The sequence below is a fragment of the Nesoenas mayeri genome (assembly GCF_963082525.1).
Source record: "Nesoenas mayeri genome assembly, chromosome: 2".
NCBI classification, from domain to species: Eukaryota; Metazoa; Chordata; class Aves; order Columbiformes; family Columbidae; genus Nesoenas; species Nesoenas mayeri.
In genome coordinates this window covers 10,261,530-10,283,962 of record NC_137543.1, presented here as the reverse complement: position 1 = coordinate 10,283,962, position 22,433 = coordinate 10,261,530, and the positions used below count along the sequence as shown (strand labels likewise).

At 40.7% G+C, this 22,433-nt stretch overlaps 1 protein-coding gene across 2 annotated transcripts in view; it reads right to left on the bottom strand.

Annotated features, from left to right (window-relative positions):
- The window catches only part of KCNQ3 (potassium voltage-gated channel subfamily Q member 3), a gene marked incomplete at both ends in the record, with an annotated part of 207,723 nt that overhangs the window by 16,389 nt on the left and 168,901 nt on the right, over positions 1-22,433 (bottom strand). The window contains 9 exons of one of the 2 annotated variants that reach the window (XM_080339371.1): positions 380-436; positions 4,151-4,177; positions 5,867-5,961; positions 7,159-7,254; positions 8,451-8,561; positions 9,764-9,919; positions 11,874-12,046; positions 13,766-13,892; positions 15,269-15,359. In XM_080339371.1, coding sequence (XP_080195497.1) covers positions 380-436; positions 4,151-4,177; positions 5,867-5,961; positions 7,159-7,254; positions 8,451-8,561; positions 9,764-9,919; positions 11,874-12,046; positions 13,766-13,892; positions 15,269-15,359 — 933 coding nt within the window. The remainder of the gene's footprint in view (positions 1-379; positions 437-4,150; positions 4,178-5,866; positions 5,962-7,158; positions 7,255-8,450; positions 8,562-9,763; positions 9,920-11,873; positions 12,047-13,765; positions 13,893-15,268; positions 15,360-22,433) is intronic. The other variant, XM_080339372.1, reaches the window with a different exon arrangement.

Below are 22,433 nucleotides of genomic sequence, written 5' to 3'. Positions count from 1 at the left end.
AATTTGTGTTGGCAAGGTTGGGGCTACATAAGGAATGGCATTTAGCTCTCATGGTATATTTTTCTTGCAGTAAATTTCTAAATGATTTGCAGAGTAAGTATCATTCCCATTCTATGAAAACAGAGAAAAAACATTTGTTTCTAAGCAGATCATTGGCAGTGTCAGGATTAGATCCCATGTTTTCTGAACAGCAGAACAATGAACTATCTGAAAGAACATGCAACTTTTTTTATGCTTAAATAACTTTTCAGTCTCATCTCCCCTTACTTTTTACAGTGGTTAGATGAATTACTGTAGTAAAAACAGAAAGTGCAGGCAGAGAATGGCATGCAAGAAATATGAAAAGAGTAAGGCTCAATTGTTACTTGAATGTATATACCTAAGTTTTCTGGTGAGGCTTGATCCAAGGAATGACTCCCTACTAAAAATGACATTACTGTAAAGTGAAGAAAAGTTATTAAGATGAGACATTAATGATTACTCATGAAAAGCTCTACGAAGAAGAATGGGAATAGCCTTTCATTTGTATTTAGTGTAGTGTGCAGATCAGAGTGGCTTTTTCCCTTTTCTTGTTTTGGGCAGATGCATTAAGAAGAAATGCTGACAGTGAATTTTTCCACCTTGCAAAATTTATTTCATTTTCATTATACTCTTACTGCTTGCAATACAAAAATGCACCATGTTATATGCATTCTTTCATACTCTTATAATAGGAAGGACTAGTACTGATTCTGCACTTAAAAAAAATCTAACCAGCTTTCTAATGGCAGGGAAATATTATTCATCTTGTAGAGACAAGGAAACAGGGATAAATGACTTTTCTGCTATCACATAATAATAGATCTAGGAATTAACATGCTCTCCTGATGTCTAGTTCTACAGGTAGACCAAGCTGATTAGGAGAAAGACCCTAGAAGTTCAAAATCCTTTGCTAAAGTGACTGTACATACAAACAATTCAAAATTCTTCAACAGGTGGAAATCAGTGGAACATCTGCTAACAACAGTGCTGAAAAATCAGTTCCACTATTCCTTCCTCAAACACAGACATAAAAAGTTGGTCCAAAATAAACAATATGCCATCAAACAAAGGCCCATCCAAAAGGCTGGGATATATAAGTCAAGCACCTCCGAGTGATTTGCTGCATTCCAGTAGAAATAAGCATTAACATTTTTCTCATAGATCTTCCCTCTTGGGAGATAAACAGATGAAAAGACTTTGCAATACATACAGAAGAGCAATTGCTATCTGAGATTTCACATGCTGGCAGTTTAAGGCATAGATTAAGGAAGAAAAAGCCAGTGGCATCTCTGGTATGAAGTCAGTCAACTCTCCGCAACACAGTCCCAGTTCCTCCTGCTTTTGGGGACTATAAAAGGCATGTAAGGGAAATGCTCTTAACAGCATCATATGTACCACTTCACTGCTTTCATGACCCAGCTTACTGTCTAGCTCAAGGGGATCCAACATGCTCTTCATCATATCTCACATCTTCACAGTTGTAGTTTAAAGGGAGCTTTCCATAAAAGTGTGATGAGCCTTGGGCTGCTGCCACACTTTTATTTGCTTTCTACTACCCCAAGTCCTTCCCTGAATCCTTGCCTTGAGATCCAACTTCTGAAACGGCCTCTTCCATTCTGTTGTCTCTCTTGTATTTTTCCCAAGTGGTCTAAGAACGAGGGGCTGCATCTGGCTGCGACCTTGTAGTGATGACAGCTCCTGCTTCCAAGCAGGGAACCTAGAAGAATCTGTCGCAGAGTTCCATTCTGCCACTGTGGAGTTCCTAAACAGCTTTTGCACCACAGAACAGAAACCTTGCTGCTTAAAGCACTATCCATCCTTGAATTTTCAGACAGTCAGTCCTCATTTTTAGTTTATTAACCAGTTAAATTTTCTGACTCTTCTGGGAAAGCTTTGGACCAATTATTCTCTCTCCTTTTTCAACCACTGTTCAGACAATGCGGTTTATTACTACATCTTTCCCATTAAGTACTTAACTGATGCAAGAACCTAGAGACTGAGTGCACTTATGGGCTCCTCTCTCCACTAGGACCATATTCCCTTATTGCTCATTTATTTAAATACAGCCTTAAATGTGGACTGCAGTGGAGTGCGAGTAATACTTTCTGTGCTAAATCACTGCAGGAGAAAAATAATTTTTTTTTTTTTTTTTTTTTTTTAATTATCTGGTCTGTAAATAATGAGTTTTATGAGAGAAAGGAGGTGAGACTGTCAAAACAACCAGATTTTATGGCTCAGTCCCATGTCTACTGAAGTCAATGGATGCTCCCACAAGTACCATCATTTGCCTGTTTACCTGGAGGGTTTCCAAACCCTCTTATTGAATCCTTATTTCCATAAACACATTCTTACTAACAGGAAACTCCAATACAGGTTTACTGATGATTTTGCTGGAGGGTTTTACATATGTAACAACATAAAAGCGAGATATATCCAGCCAGAACGAGGGGCCCTGGGACTACAATTTTAAAGATTTGGAGCTGTGAGTCATACTTTACAGTTTTTAATCTAGCACGTCAAGATTACATGATTCCTTCTACTGGTCTGAAAGATAAAGCAACTCAGAAGCTGCTCCACAAACTGTTTTGACACTGCAGGTGCAGGAGCTTCTCTCGGGGGGCTGTGACAAACAGCAAACTGCAGCAATCATTCACTTGCCTAATTTTAATCTGCTGCTGTATCTAAATCAGAACACGTTTTGGCTCAAGTTACATACGCAAAAGGATTTAATCTCCTAAACTTCCTCCTACATATTAAAGGCCAAAATTAGGTGTCTGTCAACCCTGGAGATGGCTAAAATCTCTAGACATCTACAAGAATGGAACTGAGCTTGCTCATCACTGCTTAGCCCAAGCAGTGTCATGGATGTATAGCAGTTCAGGTTCATGAGAGTTCACAAAATAGATAACTCTCATCCAGACAGTCTTTGAAGAGGAGCAGGTTAGCTCATGATGATGGTGGCAGGAGGTGGAAATCATCTTTTCCTAATAATTCAAAACTACAACACTTGTCTGTACTGTAAGCAAAATTGGGATAGGTCTTTATTTTCTGTTTAGAGGAGGTTTGAACCCCAAATTCACAGGAGAACAAGTGTGAATCTGTTTTTTTTCAGCTTCCTATATCGAAGCTGTCATGTGTTATATGAAACGTTTAAAGAGCAAAAAGAAAAATAGACCTCTTAATCAGGCCAGGTGCTGGAACTGAGGCGTGTCCTCTGACTAACAGTTTTCAAATTTTACTACTGTTCTTGCCCTTTTTCTCTGTGCAAATAGAAATAGCTTCAGTGTGAGTCTGTGGAAATATTTATCCTTTAATTAGCATTGACTTTCATTGTGGGTGATCTGTTGATAGCAGTTTAGCATTAAGTATTTCACATTTTTGACCTAAGGTGTTGAATTATTTTATATGCTTTTGAATTTTCAACTTAGCTGGAGGGGGTTATGAATGTATGATTTCCACTTGAGACCTTGCAGGTTGACTAACAAAGACCACTCTTCTGTAGTCTTCAGTGACTGACCAGTATTAGGATTGATGGCTTTTTCATTCTCTTTGCTTGTAAGCTCCCCCAAGTAGCTGGGTATTTCCCCATCTGTTTCAGCAGAGGTGGGACCAAGGCCTCAACACCAATGTAGCTTTTTTAGTACTGCCAGACAGACTGACTATCCTGCTGATCCATTTTAGCCTTCCATCTTAGTATTTATCGCCATGAAATCTTTGCACATGGTGAATCGACTTGATTCCTTACCCTGCAACATTAGTCTGTGCAGGACGGTTGAGCAATAACATGAAACAGAACTTTGAATTCACCCCAGAACAATGTGGATGCTAAACCTTAGCCCTATGACATGGATCAGAAGTCTAGACCATGATTAATAATTACAAACAATAAAGTTGTTTATATACAATCAGCAAGCAACACTGTTTTTGTACAATTAGCATTTCAGCTGTGTTGTTAAATTGGGAAAAAAAGCAAGAAATTAGGAAATGGATTGGTTAATCAGTTTTGATGGCTACCTGTGGTGTTAGTAGCATGTTTTGGTTAACAGCTCATGAATCCACAAAGAACCATTCAACCTGCATCCTCCAATAACTGGATTAAAACAAGGCTATAATAATGGCAGCTACATACCTGGCAGTACCATCCAATTGCTCTTTCCTTTTGTAGAAGAGAGGAAGCATTACAAGAAAGCAAGGAGAGAAAAATTACATAAATTCAGTAGATTTTTTAAAACAGAATCACTAATCTATTGCTAATGGTTTATATACCTCTTTTGTTCTGTGACTGTAACTAACAGCAGAATAAAAGCCACATTTGCAACCAAAGTAAAGCAAAGAAAGTGATATAGGTTCCTGAAAACAGCCCTTGCTGCTTAGACTGGCAATCCAGTCTTTGGTGAGCAATGAATGCTTGCACTCTCTGCCAGGTCTTTATTTGCAAAATACCTATTAAATTTCAGTTTGCATTTGAATCACAGAATAACCTACATACGATGAACAAGCTTGAAATCACTGTAATCAGTCCAGACTCCAGGCAAGCCTGAGAATTATTCCCTGAACAAAACCTGAGGTCAAAAAAACCATCTAGAAATCACTCTATGATGGATAATGTGGAAATATATAGAGAGTGAGAAGGGATAAAGAAAAGGAAAGGTACTGAGCCTTAATTAAATGCTTGTTGTGTTTTTTCTTAGAGATTTCCTTTTTGGCCTATGTGAAATCAATCCTAAAGAAATATATTGTGAATTAAAGAAAAAAAAAAAAAAGGAAAAGTTAATATTTGTAATCGATGAAGGCAGGAGCCTGAAATGTTTACACAAGTCAGTTTTGAGCAACAGCTGGAGCCGCAGTATTAGCTCATTGTACACAACTTACATGTGGAGACTGTTTGAGTTGAGCAGTAGTTTAAGGGCACTTTTTTCAGACTGAAAGTTTAAAGTATAAACTTGGAGAAGTAATGCACATTATTGGAAACTGATAGTCTATAGCTGAAAGTCTTGGCTTTCTTAGTGCCAACATTTTAAAAAATTAAGACCTCAAGGTGAGGAAAGTGTCTGTTTGACAGGCAAGGAAAGTGAGGATCAGACAGACTCACATCTGTAAAGACGAGAGTGTCCATGAAGTCTGAATGTCTTTATGTATGGAAAGCTTTCCACTGAACTCAAAAGTGGTTATTAAAATAAAACCATGACCCCAGCTGCCTAGAAAAGTTTTCTTGTGAACCTCCAGTTAATAGTTTCAGTGAGCGACAGTTTAAAGTGTGCTTTGGCTGTGCTCCACTGAATTATCCCCTAGAGTAATTAGTATTGCCAAAAAACAAGCATTTAACAGGCATTAATTATCTTCACATGCCATAGCCACCCTGTCAATAACACTGTTCTCGGGCCAGTTGAGTTAAAGAGAGAAGAATAAGAATTTTAAGCGTAGCCTGTCTCTTAAAATTCACAACTGCATCATAGAGGGTGTAAGAAGTACAGGTGCCTGTGAAATGCAGGGCTAAAACTTTATCAAGATCAAAATTACAGATGGAGAGATTGAGATTTCCAGGACAATAAACTCCAGAGTCTTACAAAGGGAAGCTGACAGTGAGGCAACCTTCTCTTTTGTTTAATGCCAAAATGAGAGCTCCTGATGGAGTTATCCGTGTGCACTTAATATATCCCATGAGAGGAAAGGAGAAGAAATGGATCCAGAAGCCAAAACCCATGTTTTTCACTCTCACCTGGAAAGTTAACAGGCAACTCTCTGCTACCTACAAAAGCCTCATTGATATATATGAAGTCTATGTATCCTGTCCTGACTTATATTTCACATAAAATGATGATGGAAAAGTGGATAATGCACTTACCTGAAAAATGGAAATGACACAATTGATTCATAAAACCTCCAGGTAGCAACTAGATCAATCCTGTTGGGGTTAGTAGCATAGTATCTCCAGGCAGCCTGAATTAGAAGGGAGAGGAAATCATTAGTGTGATTTAAGCAGCCAGGTTGTTTCAAATAACATAATGCACCTGAATGACTATTTGAAAATTAATTACTAATCAGCCATACCAAATAAGTGTCATTGTATGGTGAAATTATTTACACTAGATTATGATCTTGGAGGGCTATTAAAGGAGACAGGACATGAGAAAGAACCACTGACATCAACAAGACATCACATTTGGTTAAACTAGTTTTATTCTCTTGTCTGGTATGTCTATGAGAGCTTCAAGCACTGCTGGACTTGTCCAATATTTCTGGAAGTGCTTAAGCTTGATTACTCTCTAATGTACCATCAGAGGAAATATTACTGTGCAAATTTCTGGTTCAGCACTGAGATTCAATCAAAATTCTCTAAGCGCATACCTAAAAAATTACTGTAGCTAAATTAGCTACCCACAAAGTTTAGATGCTTCAATTTAAAAGCTGAGTTCAATTCACCACTCATCCCTGCAGCCACTTCTGTTTGCCAAGGAGCATTTTGAAAGAGAACAGCATGATACGCCCCTCAGCCTACTTCTCCTGAGGGCTGGTTTGGTCCTGAGCACTCCTGAGAACCAACACTTCCATCTGATACCACAGAAACTTTCTCTGTGCCTCTGTGGAAACGATGCCATTTGCTTCACTGCTGTCACAGCGTGCCCCACACCTATTAAGAGCAACTCCTGTCAAATTTGTCAGCCCCCAGACTAGTAATTTTAATCTTAATTTTCTGAATTTGTAACAAAGGCCATAACTGAAGCCCAAGTGAGCTAAGGAGTCTCTTTCCATTGAATGCCCTGATTGTTCAGTAACATAACAGAAGATTCAGGGTGTGTTTCAGTTTTTACAGACCACACACACTGTTTATGTTGTTTGCCTTGACTGAAGCAGTCATTGCCTATTGTGTTACTTCTATTGCTGTTTTCATAGCAATAACAACATCACTTTGCCTATCAAATCACTCTCTCCAGGGAACTGACAAAACCTGGATTTTGGAAATAAGATGTTTTTGGCAGCTTGTTTTCCGTGATTTTGTGGCATCAAACATAGCTTCTCATGTCCTGCAATAGGAAATGAGAATTTGGGCAGAGGGGAAGTGAGGGTCTTTGTTAACATGATGTAGCAGTCTTCATACACAACACTTTTTCAAGGACGGGATATATGGTTGCAAACCTGAATGAGTTCAGCTGCTGGCTTTCTTCTTTTCTCAAAATGTTTTTGACGATGTTGTTCCTGGACCTTCAATGCCAGCCCTGAGCCCAAAATGCCCTGAAAGCATAGAGTGATGTAAGATGTTAGACATTTCTTACTCAGAAAAAAATGGATTAGTGATGAGAAGAAACAGGTCTGTAGGTGGAGATGGATATGACAGTACAGCATGTCTTTTCCATCACACCACTCATGAGACACGAGATTTTAATGGCCACATCAAAGCCTTTTATGTTCCTCAACCAGCTTCTTCAATGCCTACTGCCTTTCCAAGGTGGAGGTGTCCGGGTGGTGCATTACTTTCCACCCAGGATAGACTGAAACTGTGCTTCTATGATAAAAAAGCTATGATGCCCATACTCTGGATTTGGGTGTGTGGGACTTCCCATCCTCTGTGAAATTCTTTACAAGTCTCAGTCTAAAAGAAATGTATCCTAAACTCTGGACTTGGATGGTTTCTGTTGCTGTTTGGCTCATCTCACTCAGATCTTGCCTCATTCTTACCTGAAGACTTTGCAGACAAGACACATTTGGCCCATATAACACAAGAGAATAAATACACTTTCAAAAGCAATTTGGAGATCATTTATTAAGCAGTCAGAGAAGGTTTAACCTGTCTAGATCAAAAATACCTTTACTGTCACCTGCTATCTAAATTGCCTTTCATTTTAGTAGGAAGAAACAGAACTTCAATGATGGTGTCAAAGATCTCCTCTAGGAAGAAAGGGAAACAGGTGAGATGAAATGTTCTGTAGAGCTGCACTGGTTAAAAAGGACAACCACTGGTCTGTGTTGGTCACTCAAATGTAGATCTCTAGCTTGTAAGTGGTTAAAGCGGGGTAATATGGGCCCAACACTAATTGTTAAACAGTGGCCCCCAAATCCTTTAAAAATACACTTTGTGTGGCTATGTCAACACCAGTAAACTAGCCCGGGCCAGGATATAGGTTCAGGAACTGCCCTGCGATTTCCCAGACTGTTCACTTGCTGGATTAATTTTGATATGTGACGATTAGCGCTGTCTCAGACAATGCCCACATATGATTCAAGGAGCAATGGAGTGACATTATTCCCAACAGTCTGTATGGAAAGTTAGGAAGAAAAGAGTTTGTTGTATTTGTGTAGAATAGCTCAAGTGTTTGAATTACTACTTAAAAAGGGATTTTGAGTGTACTGAGAATGTTGATCATTCTACCTTCTTTTTACAAGCACAGAGCATTGGGCTGTGACTAACAGAGGAGGGGGAAGGTACTTACTGCAGGAAGAGCAAAGAAAGACACTCCAATGAGAGAAAACGTAGCTGCAATCAGTCGTCCCTCCCATGTTTTGGGGGTCTTGTCACCATATCCAATTGTGGCGAGGGTGATCTGTGGGTAGAATGACCACAACATCCCATAAGAAAAACAAAGCCAGCAGTTCTGCTTTAAATGTTGCCATGAAACTTGCATAACGCACTTAGCTCTATGGGTGTTCATGCACAGCTTCTTAAAAGAGGATTTTGACAATGGGTTAACTGTTTGGGTTTTTTTTTAAATGGCATGATAGTCCAGAAACATTGCACCAGGGACAGTGGATTTAGTCTTAAAACAGCTGCCTCTCTAGGATGTCTTTGATGAAAGGGAACTCCATGTGATGTTGCATGCAGAGTGCACCTCCTGCTCATCACTAGTGCACAGTTAGGAACGGGACTTGCTGATCAAAAGTTTACAGAGCTTTAACAACAAATCAGGACTACCTCTCCCCGAAGTCCCAGTCTTTGTTAAGCAAAGGTGACTTTGTGAAAACCTACTCCTTTGCTGCAGAATTGCTAATTTCCAACTGTGTACATTTTCTCACCAGTGAGACTTTACCTGAATGTCCTATTAGACAAGCATATGAAAATATCTGGGTGTTCCATGCAATACTTAGGATCTTTTGATAAATAAAGATGGGAGGGAAAGAGGGATCTCACCATTTAGGAGTGAACTGCATTAATAAAAAAATATACTGCTGAACTGTATAATAGTCACAGAATGATATAGGCTGACCTAACTGTTGCTAGTAAAGCAACATGAATTTTGTCTACCAGGTGGCAGGCATATTTTGTGATCACCTGAACAGCGGCACAAACCAGCTACTCATCTCTTCATCAGAAGAGACAAGAGCAGATGTATCAAAGGTCCCTCTAGCTCAGTACCACCAATGGCATGTTTCTTGGGGAATGCATGTAAGACATAAGATCCCAGAGACATTTTTGTCTAGTTAAATTTAATCCCATTAAACATTGCCTAATGCTCCAATCTGTCTAGATCACTCTGCAAGGCCCCTTGTTGCTTAAGAGAGTCAACAGCAACTTCCAGTCTGGCCATCTCTGGTTTAAGCACCTCAGGGTCTTTGTCTGACTGAAAATCAACAGAGATATACATCTGGTAATCGGTTGTAAGGACATCCCTGCTTTGGAAATGTTATACCAGTAACATGCTCCTCACACAAATTTAGCAGCACTTATACTGTAATCCCTAACATCAATACTTTATCTCTTCTTGGATATAAAGTTTTTAAGAACAGGATAAGGTATTTTTTGACTCACCAGCCCCCACCACAGTGCATCTGCATAGGTTTCAAACTCTTCCTTCATCTCCACCCCATTAGCATCCTTTTCAGGAACATCTTTTTCAACCAGATAAACAAGAAACGAGGATAGGATGAGTGTCAGGAACCCGATGTACCAAGCTGTGATAAGTTCCTGCAAAATAAACAGATGGACAATAGAGGGACTGGAAGAAGTCTCAATAGAGTGGTAGAGTAAACTCCAGGAGAAGACAGAAGCACTGAGGATAACAGCAGCGCTGTCCGTGACCAGGCCAGCTCAGCACTTGCTGAGAAGTAATGCAGAGATTTACAAGAATCAGGCCTTACATGGCATCTTCCTTGGGAACAGCTTGGAGCAATCTGCAGTTGTAGTGGAATAAATCTGGGTTAAGGGCTTAGCTGCATCCATGGCCCAGGGTGCTGCAGGGCTCTGACTCTGACCTTGACTCTTCCCATTCCTGCTGCCCCGAGGCTTGGTCAATCTTGGCAGGCAAATCATCAGCTCTGTCCTCTCCCTACCTCCAGGGAGCTAAGGCTGCAGGATGCAGTTCCTTCTCTTTAGGCACATGAAAGCAGGTTTCACCAGGAATTATGGTTTCACTATTAATTGGTGTGATAAGAACAGAGCTTGAAAATCACCTGTGTGAAAACAAAACCTGAGCTCCCTTATTTTAGAGACTGACTAAAGTGGAGTGTGTGGCTACTCTCACTGAGGCGGGAGATCAGCAACCCAAGTTAAAATCTAACCAATGTCTGACACAAAGCAGAAACATTGTTGGTGAATGTCTTGAAAAGTGGGTAAAAAAAAAAAATCAATAATCCACTTCATTTCATTTTCTGAGAACTGCACTTGAAACGGAAAAGAAAAAAAAAAAGCTGTAGCTGAGAATTTCATAATTGAGTTAAGTCAACTTTCTTGGCTAATTTCTGTAGTGCAACCACAGAAGGAAATTTATTGGCTAACCTTGTTATCAAAATTGTTTATTTGGTGAAGCAAAGTTCTTCAGTGAAGAAGTTCTTCAGTTCTTCAGTGGAGCAAAGTTCTCACAATCCCTTCTTATCTCCCTCAGTCAGCTGAGGTCCAAAGGAGATAGTGGGGAACAAGGAACGTTTGAATGAAATCCTACATAATGAAGCCTTGAAAAAATTATAAATAGTGTCTTTGGCTCATAGACCTCTTCTGTGATCTTAGTTTGCTGAGAAACGTTTTTGACATGTTACCTGCCACACAGTACATTTATATGGGGAAGAAACAGAAGTTGGTGTGAAATGAAGCAGGGTGGGTAATCTCATCAGCCACTACAAGGAAGCGAAGTCAACTTTGCCAGCTGGCATTTTAATTTTCAAAAACCCCTAAAATGTCAAGAATGTCATTCATGGATAAGAAAAAGCAGTACACAGCACAGAGTGTATGCAGTTTTTCTATACCCAGTGCAGATAAGAAATCTCACCTAGAGGATTTTTATGCACATAGTTTTTGACTTGCAGTAGTGTTTGGTGGCAATGCCAGAACACAAAGTATCTGTCTGGTGTGAGACAGGGTGTGTCGGACTATTGCATCAAGTTAGACTGAGTAAAGATGATTTTAGAAATTTTGCTTGTCAAGGTTTACATTGTGTACAGCTTTGCGTAGTCTGGCCCATGCTTCCAAAGAGAAGTTGTATCAGTAGCTCCCTCCAAAACCACAGTTCTGCTAACCAGTCTCTTTTCACTCCTCCAGAGTTCTGTTCCACCTGTTGATCAGACAAGCCTGAGAAGCCACTAGAAATGTGTTGCAAATACAGAGGCGTTTCTGTCAAAGATTTCGACATACTTCACTATTGAAGGGATGTCACTGCTCTCTTCAGTCTAAAGGCAAAATCCCTGTTGTGATGACTGTGTGAATCAACACTCTCATCACTTCCCAGCACCACTATTGGGTAGAGAAAGGTAAAACTAGGGGCAAAAATGGTTCAGAGAATGGAAGAGGGAATAAAGTTGAATGGATGAAACCATTGCTTGAACTACTGGCATAATCCCAAGGCATTGTTGTAGCTGTGCATCCCCTCTCCTGCCCTTCAACATCTCTTCCCCAAGCCCCAGTTAAGCCCTGAAGGTTCTTTACTTACTTTGCTATGTGCACAAATGGCTGATCCCAAAAGTTTCCATGTACCGCCCCGCCTGTCCATTCGGAGCATCCGCAGGATCTGAAGGAAGCGGAGGCTTCTGAGGGATGTGGCCAGAACATTGCCTTGGTTCCCAACAGCAACCACCGGCACTGAAGCAATCAGCACAAAGATATCTGCAAGGCAAAAAGAACAATGCCTGCTAACAAAAGCAGTCCCATCACCTGCTTCTTAATCCCATCTGGTTGTGCTGCAAATTTCCCTGGGCAAATTGTAAAGCTGCCTGAAAATGCCTTCTCTTGCCAATTAAACAGATCTCTGCACCTGCTACACAGTCGGCATCGTGCACAGGACCCACGAGGGAGGCTCATAATCTGTGCACAGATCAATGCTCTGGACTTGAGGCACTGGCTGAGCCAGCTTAGGGATGCACAGAAACAGTGCTGACAGAAAAACAACCCTAAATTAATCTGTCCACAGGAACATCATTTTGAAAGCAGACTTATAGGTCAGCAGATGAGAAATGCAGTTTTGATGGTGCATCTAGTGTTGTTTTTCTTTTGGCTGAGTTTTCCCATTAAAATCTCAAAGCCAGTATTGTTTTCTGTGAGTGCCCGCAGTGCCAATTTGCTGATCAGCCGAGGAAGTCTGAAATGTAAATGACATTGCTTCATGTTTTCTGTTTGTTTTTCCTTGTTTCCCCCCCACATACAAAAGAAAGAAGTGCTTCCAAAGAGGGGTTTCAAACATTCTCTAAGCATTCACTCTTTAAATGGTGTTCATATTGTATTTCCAGCTAAAACCAGTGGCACTGGGTGGGTTTCAGATTCATTCACTTTCAATCATTCTCAAAACAAATTTGTGCCAGTGACAACCAATAGATTATATTAATAAATCAAATGGAATCTTTTCTGTTCTTTACCTAAATATCCATGAAGATTCATTCTCAGAAATGAGATGACACTTTTAATTAGAAGGTATGAGACAGTCAGTCCCACTTGCTTAGCCTTTACAATGCTAGTAGAAATACAAGAAGTCTTTATACAACAGTAGCGCCCAAAGGAGAACCACCAAATTGAGGATAGCAGAGATGGACAATGAAAATTTGTTACAATTTTGTCTACCATTTAAACCCACAAGATGAACAAAAGGAGAGAGAGGGAAGAAGGTGACAGGTATTAATGTAACTGCAGCACCATGGCTCCCCATAGTGCAATGTGCTGTGCAAACGAAGAACAAAAAGCAGTGCTCGGCCTGGAGACCATCAAAATAAACCAGAGAGTCCTGGATACAGTGAATGTGGATGTGCATGACAGGTGCTCAGGGTGCAGTGAACTCCTAAATGGTGGCTAGTTGGATTGTGGACATAATGGAGAGTTTTAGGATGGGATTCAAACATGAATAAAGAGTAGTTTTATGATAGTTGTGGGCAATGCCTTCCAAGTCTGAAAGATAACATAGGTGAAATCACAAAGATACTTGTTTGCAAATGCAAACCAACATTACAAATGTAAACCACAGCATTTGGATATGAAAGTGTTCTGGGAAAGATCGCACAGCAGTGGGGTCTGAAGTGGTTTGGAACTGAAGGCAGAAGCAGTGTATTTGGGGATGAGCTTAATAAAAATGCATGACACTCAGGACGAGAAAAATCTCTTTGAAAAGGATCCATTTCTTTTCTCACTGGCCAGCCACCCAACTGTCTCTTGAAAGAATCGTTTTTAGCGGCTACTTCAAATACCAACTCCAAGCAGGACACAGCTCCTAGCACGAAGGGCAGATCTGATTCCAATGTTCTTTGTGCTGCCATTCACTGGTTCTTGGACATCCCCCCAGACTGACTCAGAGGGAAAAGGACTTAATGTGGAAAACAGTAGTAAAGAGAATGTGCCTACCCAGCATGCATAAAGGCTTCCTGGCAAATTTGAGTCTCCCCCTCCATCCTTTGTAGCGACAGCAACACCCAGCAGCCCAGATTCTTAAGGCAAACTCTGCTCCAAAGATGAAAATGGCAAAAGTTTCCTGTATCAAAGACATAAACTACATTGTTAGACTTGTAAAAAGTTTTGCGATAATTCTGGACACAAGGATATAGCTGAAGGAAAGAGATGAGGTGCAAGGGTTGGTGTATGTGAGAGAAAAAAAGAGAGAGAGAGAGAGAGAAAGTGAGGAGGACAATATAGGTTGATGAAGGAGGCAAGGCAAAGTGGCACATAGCTTTTTAGCCTACTAAGTCTGCAGAAGTGATGTGTCCCTGCTGTTGGGTAGATGAGAAGTGCTCACCCTGCCTTGATGGAAGGGCAATTACTTCACAAAAGACCCCTTTTTTTCTCACAAAATGAGAAGACACCTGTGAGTGGTGACTGCGAAGTCCTCAGTGCACTATATACCCACATCAGGGGTTACCCACCAGCAGCTTGTTCATGCAGCCATATCTATAGAGACAGTGACAGGATACAGTATATATAAAAGACAAATTTAAAACATCTATTATTCCCTTAAATTTCTGGTGTATGGAAGAATGGAATTTTCCACCTTGCTCAAGAACTCTCCTAAGCATGAGGAGGAAAAGGGAAGGAGAGATCTCCTCTGAGGTGCTCAGTGGAGATAGACAAGGGCAGCGTGAGGCACACAGTTACTTTCCTCTCTGTGAACAGCTGACAAAGAGGAAAGGGGGATTTTTCCTGATGCTCATACCCACAGCTGCTAGGCACTTCTGAAAGCCACTGAGAGTCACATAAAAGCAAGTCGAGGAGAAGGAAAAATAACCGCAGACTTTTAGATATGTGAAAAGATGGGTCTAAGAAGGGTAACAGGGACAAAAAGCAAGTTTCATGTTCCCTAGGAGATGAGTCTGTTTTCGTACAGGCACTTTTTGAGAAGGAACATGCAAGGGATATTCACCTTTCATTCCTTTTGGCACTTAGGTTTTGCTCAGATCTACATGTCTCTAGGGGTACAAGAGGAAATGGAAACTGAGATCCCAGAAATACTCTTTCTGTGTAGTTTCCCTAGGGATGCTTTTCTACAAGGCCAGGCTAAGTGAGAAGTTGTGCTACTTCGTGATAGCTATGGGAGCTGGGGAAGCTCTTTATTGGGGTCATTTTCATAAAACAATAAATATGCCACACTTATATGTAGTGAGAGTTTTTTCCCTACTTTTTTTCTTCTTCTGCCAGGTGGCAGCCTTGAGCATGAACTCCAGCATTTACAAAACAAGCATGCTGGAAATGCAGAGAAAGGAATATATTTGCTGTGAGTCTATGACAACTGCTCCAGGACCAGAAGAAGAAATCTTATTGCCTGCAGAGCTGGGAGTAAGTTTCCATCACTGCTGATGGGGCTGATTTCAATGCAAGGACATTACCAGGGTGACACAGCAGCCACAGTCCGCTTACCAGCAAGAGGAGCCAGTCTCCCGAAACAGTTTCATACTCCTTGAAAGTTGTCAGGACAGCTAAGATCAAACACCCCAAGACGATCAGAAACCTGGAATGAAATAAAAAGAAAAAACACAGCATTGTTACCCCTTTCTGCATTTGCATTGGAGATATTGCCTATAAAATCCTGGGTAGAGACCTTCAGGGGATGGCGGCTTCCTATTGGTGAACAGTGAGGTGGGCTCTCATGGAGATCAAGGGTTCTCAACCTGGACAGGGGTCTCACAGTCAAGAAATGGCAAGATCCTAAATAGTCCTGGGACAAACATCATTAGTTAACTTGTTTGCATTCTTCAGGAAGCAAATGGGTCATACTGCATTTTGGGAAGGGAATGTAAGGTATGGCAGAGGACTATAATGCTCAGGAGATCTATTCCAAGCTGATGTGCTGTGTGCTTCACAAAATGTGACTGAGTTTGCAGTGGAATATATCTACCTGGCACATCCTGAGAAACAGTAAACTCTTCACTACAATGCAGCACCAGGACAAACCCTCCCTTGAAAACTGCACTGCATCTCTATTTTCCTTCTCTTTTGCACTCCCTTCTAAGCAGATGAAAAGATGAAAGGGTTTGAAAGAGAAACAACAGAGTAAAGTTCTGCTCTCCAGGAAAAGCAGGGGGTGATAAATCACTGGCCCTGTGCTAATGTCTGCCTGTGAGGTTCCAGAACATAGAGATCTGACAGGAAATTTAACTCCCACTGCTGGTAAATCCAATTCTGTCCAATATAAAGTCATGTTGATCTTCTGTGAAAAACTGTTTCTAGGTTCAAGCTATTCAAAATCTTTTACACATAAAGAGGTAAGGAAAATCAAGGGAGTCTCATAAGTGATTATTGTGAAGCAGAGTGAGGAAAGCTCATGTTCTGGTACATCATGTACCCAGATCATGGGCATTTTAATGTGCTCCCAAAACCTCATTCACAGAAACAGAGAGGCAGGTGGCCATGGAAATATTTCAGAGGTTAGTAAATAAACTGGAATGTCTCTCTATAAAAGATCTGGATCCCTTGCTTTCATAGCTGAGGTACATCAAAGAAATTATAGGCACTGGGTACTGAAAACATCCAGGGAAAAAAGCTTGTTGAGAAACAAACTGTGTTTGGTGTGTGCTACGTGATTTGAATTTCAATCTGATACCTAAAGTGTGATTTTATTTCTTGCTGAATAGAACTTCTGCATGTTTCACTGGGTGAAATGAGCAGAGTCCACAGCCTGCAGTGCGGAGGCAGAGAGCAAGGGCCATGGGGCAAGGGGCTCAGCTCAGAGACATATGTCCTCTCACCTGTCTTTGGGTTTTGTTCCCTTCATGTCTGGGAAATCTTAGAGCTAAGGGAGGGTGTTCTAAGAATTTGCAATATTTTTGCAGCTGGAATAAGAGAGAGGTGAGCTTCAGATAGGTCCTGCCAACTTTTGGAGGGAATTTCCTCCGAACAGCACCAACTGGCACCCTCCATGCAAGGAATAGGCAACAGTGAAATGTTTCCCAGCAACCCCCAAGGATAAATTTGCTGTGAGTTTCCTAACATTAGCTGTTGAGACTAAAGTTTCCTATGCCAGGAAGATTTCAGATCAGCCATTTCAAGCAAGGTTAGAACAGAAGCAAATGTGTTTAGAGAATCATAGAATCATTTCAGTTGGAAGAGGCCCTCAAGAACATTGAGTCCAACCATAACCTAACCTAACTTTAGCACTAAAACATGTCCCTAAGAACCTTGTCTAAACACCTTTGAAACCCCTCCAGGGATGATGACTCCACCACTTGCCTGGCAAGCCTGTTCCAATGCTTGATAACCACTTCAGTGAATAAGTTGTTTTAATATCCAATCTGAACCTTCCCTGGTGCAACTTGAGGCCATTTTCTCTTATCCTATCACTTACTACTTGGGAGAAGAGCCCAACACCCTCCATGCTACATGTTTGCTTATGCTAAACAATTCTAGATTTCTTTGATGAGTTTCCCTTTCATCCACTCACCAGCCAAGCATTATGTGATTGGTAGGAAGCAGCCTTTGGGTCCAGAATATGGCTTTTGCCATCTCTGTATAGCCACACTCCTATTGTTCAAGACATTCAACAGTTAACTTTGTAATTCTATGATGTTCCTGCCACATCTTCAAGCATGCTTTGTCACACCATTCCTTGCTGTCCCCACCTTGCAATTATGGAGCCAGTGGCTCATTGGCTTCCCAAGAACCCCAGTCCAGGAGCCCTGGACTGAGAACAGCTGAGAACTTAGCTGAGACAACGTGATTCCTTCAATTATCCATAAATCACCTATGATCTCCCACATCCCAGCCACTACAGAGGCACCATCACTAATTCTCCATTTAAAGCCTTGAGCTACTGCTACTTGATGCTTTCCATTACAGCAATTTCTTTATACCATGTGAAAATTCAGTCACTCATCAGCTCACAGGTACCATTTAAATGATTTAATGAAAAGCAAAACACAATGAAAACAGTTCAAGGGAATTACATTATCAGCTACTTAAACTAAAGGAGTGAATTTACAATATCATTCAACAGAACAGCACTGTCAGTTAAAGATGATGTACAAATTTTTGTCCAAGAGGAAGACAGAAGTTAAGTCAGGAGTGTAATTGTCATCTTTTGCGTAGAAATGCCTGCCGTTTTACCACTAGAGGGTATTGGTGCTCTATAGAGCACAGGAATACTGCTCTCCCTCCTGTTTTCCTTCCCCATGAAACGAACTCAACACAGGTGATCTCACCCATGTATTTGATATGCAGGAAAAGGAGTCTCACAGTGATGAAAAGGCTTTTCCTTGGTCACTAAAATAAGCCAAACGTAGGCATTAACAGACAAGGGATGCTGCTAGCTTGAGCATTCTGTGTGTCACAGTCCACACTCCAAAGTGAGCGCCCACCCATGAAAACAACAGATCTTGCGAGACAAAAAAAAAAGGCAAAAATAGGGTGAGAGGATGAGACTGAAGATCACAAGTCACCATGAATAATTTTGAGGGCAAATCCAAGCAGGGAATGTGGTCTGAATCCCCAAGTGCAGGACCTGCATGAATGCAGCCCAGAAGTGCTTCAGAGGTCCAACTCCTGAGCATAGGAGTTTGGGACCACAGTTCCAAAAAAACACACAGCCCACAGAGCCCCTGCTCCTTGCTGGAGAACTCTGGGGTGTGCAGGGATGAGAAGTCTGTGTTGGGACACATAACCACAATCCATCTTGGACAGGTCACCTGTCCTCCTACTTCACTGTTTCCAAAGGATAAACACCCACTGCAAGTTAATCAAATCACATCCCAGCAATCTTCCTTTAGCATCTGAAATAACGACTGCATTCAAAGCACGTCATGAATTTTAATCTCCACTGATGCTATGCAACCCACTGATTTCCCTGCAGCCTCTTCTGTTTCGGATCTTGGTGTTTATAAAACATGCAAGTTTTCTTGTGTCCTCTTTCTATGGAAGATGCTATACAGGTGTTACGTTTTTTTCATCAAGCCCCCTTGCTTATCAAAGATGACAAAGATCTTCACCTTGTTATTTATGGTCATATTATGGGTATATGTAGCACCTATGCCCATATTGTGGCCTTTCAAACATAAAGACTCTTATTCGCTTGACAGTTGATGAGTCTATGTTGTCCTATGGAAACAGGACAATAACTGAATCTATATTGTCTAATTTCATCTTTTTGAGGCAACTCCGTGAGTCTGGTGGTTGAGCCTGACTGTAAAATCATAACAGGCAAATCACGGGGAAAGAAACTGCTAAAATCACAGAGGAAGAGCAGAGTGGAGATGGACACTGGCTTGGGGATTCATGGGACAGGGAGAAAGAAAGAAAGTCAGAAATTCACTCAGTTGTAACGATACTATCCATGGGACACAAAGCACCAAAGGTTAGAAGGAAAAAATAGGGTAAAAGTCAAGGTGCAGTAATGAAAATTGAGTTATCTTAAGCCTGAGCTTCCAACTGAACAGTGTTTGGGTCGGTGGCAGTCCAGACTTCAAGACTGTAAATCAGATTTGACAACTGAGCATCTAAATCTAGTTCTTCAGTTTTTAATCCTTTCTATCATTTTGCATATTTTTTCACAGCCCATGACATTGTACCAATTTGTAGCATTATGCCTAAAATCCTGATTATTTTATCCATAAGTTCCAGACAAACAAATGGCTGTGCTCTTTTGTCACTGTCAAACTAATATGCAGTTCTAGTAAATAAATGTTCATGTTATTGGAAATCCAATGTTTAACACTTATATTTTCAAATCATGCTATTTTGGTGCATTCCAAAAACAACACATATTTTTTCCAGGAAAAAAAAGTAACTATGACTATGCAAGATCATCAATTAAATGTTTCTTAGATGAACACAGACTGTTTTGTTTGGTGAATTTTGATTTCTTTTAATTTTTCACATTCTTTGAATTTTTCTTCTATATCTGCTTTCATTTAAAGCCAAATATAATGCAGATCTAGCTGAGAATTTTTATGTTTCTTCCATATATAGGTGCTCCTCATGGATCCTGATCACTATCTCTTGCTTCAAAATTGTAGTAGATCACAGAGTAATTTGCTTATAGCCTATTCCAAAAAATATAGCAGTCCTTTTGAAGCTGTTATTAGGAACAGGTACATCATAGCCAGTCCAAAAAAGTATTTGCATCTGGCATCATTTTGGCAAATTTTTGTCCTCTGTGAGAGAATTTTAAGTCTTGAATTAGGTTTACAGTTAATAGAGATGAACATGTGCTTCAAATGTACAATTCATCTTGTTTTAAAGTAAATGGATCAAGTTGATCACAAGCACCAAGAGACACAATTTCTTCTCTCTAACTGTAAGGAAATACTGTAGTGAGCAGCTCCTCTGGAGAAGTTTGTTCTGTAAATTAGGTGAATGCCATCCATTATGTTCAGCCCTGTTTTGCATACAATTACAAACATCACCTTTTAATAGGATTTATATATTTTTACTCCTGAAAGGATTAGCCTACCAGCCATACCAGCCCATTTCTTACATGATTGGGTGTCTCTGAAATCCCTTGCTGTAAATTTAGGTATCACATCTATGTGTGGTCGAGGATCCTGCTTTCAAAATAATAATGTAGGCTCTGGGCAGCAAAGTGTCTTGAGCAATTACTAGTAAGAATTCCCCTCCAGTGTGACATTGCATAGACTTGAGTTTGCTCTCAGTTCTTCAATACCATTTCTTGCACACCATTGCAATTTTTCTGTTTCTAAATGTTCATATGAATCTGAGATTTTTCAGCTTTGCTCCATTTGGTCCTTTCTTGTTTTTTTTTAAAACTTGTGTTCTAATTTCATTCTGTTCTTCCACCTGGTAAATGTTAATGGCATTCTCTAAGATTAGGAAAATCTGGCAGTGTTTTGCTGAATTTTTAGTTTATGGTTCTCAATGCAATATGCTCCTAAAACCATGGTTCCTACACACTTTCCCAAATTTCACATTGGAACAACCTTATTTTCTTCAACTACTGGCCTTTGCCCATAAGGATTAAAAATGCATCTTTTCTCACAGTTCTTTCATTTCCTGTATATTCCTACCCACCACCTTTTACTCTGCATCCAAACTTCATTTTTCACAGAACATCTGCAGTATCTTGCACTGATCATTTCATGGTTGCTAATGAGAGGCTGGAGTTGGGATTTTTAACACTAAAAAAAGACATTACCAAATATTTGAGAACAGCTCTTCAGAGAGAGAGGAATGCATGCCTGACTTACACAGACTTGGGAATATTTACTGTTTAATATTTAGATTCTTCTATCTCTCCTATTCCAAGAAATAGGCTAGCCACTCTTGCAAAGATCAGTACCAAGAGAAAGGTGATGGGAAAGATCGGAAAACTTTGTGAGGCTACACATGTGCACTCTGCAGAGGGGGCAGGAAAGTGCACTGAGAAACTCAGCAGAGGTCCTGGAGGAGAAAGGGAAAAAGCAGCAAGTGTTTCAGGTTGGAATGTTCAAAGGTCCCTCCTGTGCATCCGCAGATTCCGCAGACCCACATCCACAGCTCCACGCAAGAGTCCCCAGCCTAATGTCATCATACAGCAAGGACAGGGTAGAAATGCCACACTCGGTAAGCTGAATTGCATTCTTGCACTGGCAGAGATAGCGCAAGATGCTCTAGAAGGTGCTGGAGGATACTCTAGGAAGGAGAACTCTCCAAAACATCTTTAATCTCACTGGCATACCAGCTGGTCTGGCAGGTGATGAATTGGTAGCCCAGAATAACACTAGTCCATTGGCAGCAGAAGTAAGAACCCTTGTCCCTCTCACAGCTGGAGGCTGAACCAGAAAAGCCTAAATGGTCACTCATGCTAAACCTGTTTGTTATGACCTTGTCTCCTGCATTGGCAGGAATTCCCGCAAACTGGCTTCACTACTGCTTCCATAAGTTTGGAAAGCTTTTAAAATGCAAGATCTGAGAGTGGAAAACTGTGCTTCACAGCAGGTAATGAAAGGTGCAAAAGAATAGCTTCTAAATCAGGTGGTTCCTTTCTCCTGTCCTCCACCTACAAGCCAAAATCCTGGTTAAGTTCTCCTCCTCTTGTTGCTTTTTTTTCAGGTCCACTCCTCAAAACTTGCTCCGGTGCCCTGTATACCACTCTTGCCAGCTTCCTCAGGGCATCTGGCGTGCTGGTACAAAATATTTTGGGTCAGCAATATCAGACAGCATGAACACCATCATCCTGGATTTTCTGCTCTATGGAACATTTTGGAAGAAAGGCCTGACACATTTCCCAGGTTTGCTGGCATAAGATTGCAAAATAAGAAAGCCCAGAGCACCACCTTTTCTTGCCTGATTTTTCTCAGTTTGGGATACAGGACTCACCTACCAAGATCCTGGTTCCATCTTCTGAGACAAGTTTTAAAGATACTCTGAAAGATCTTGCATACATATGTTACAAGAAGAGGCCCAGACATGTTATCACAGGGGTGTTTGGGGGACAAACTGCAGAAGTGAAGAGTAGGCAATGACAGCATTAGCTACCAAGAAGTTAGGTGTCACCTGTCCTGTGGCTTGAATAAGGATGAAAAAACTTCCATCTGTTGCAACTAAATATTCTGAGTTGCTCTGTTAGTGGTTTTGAATTCTATTTTTGCATTAAGTG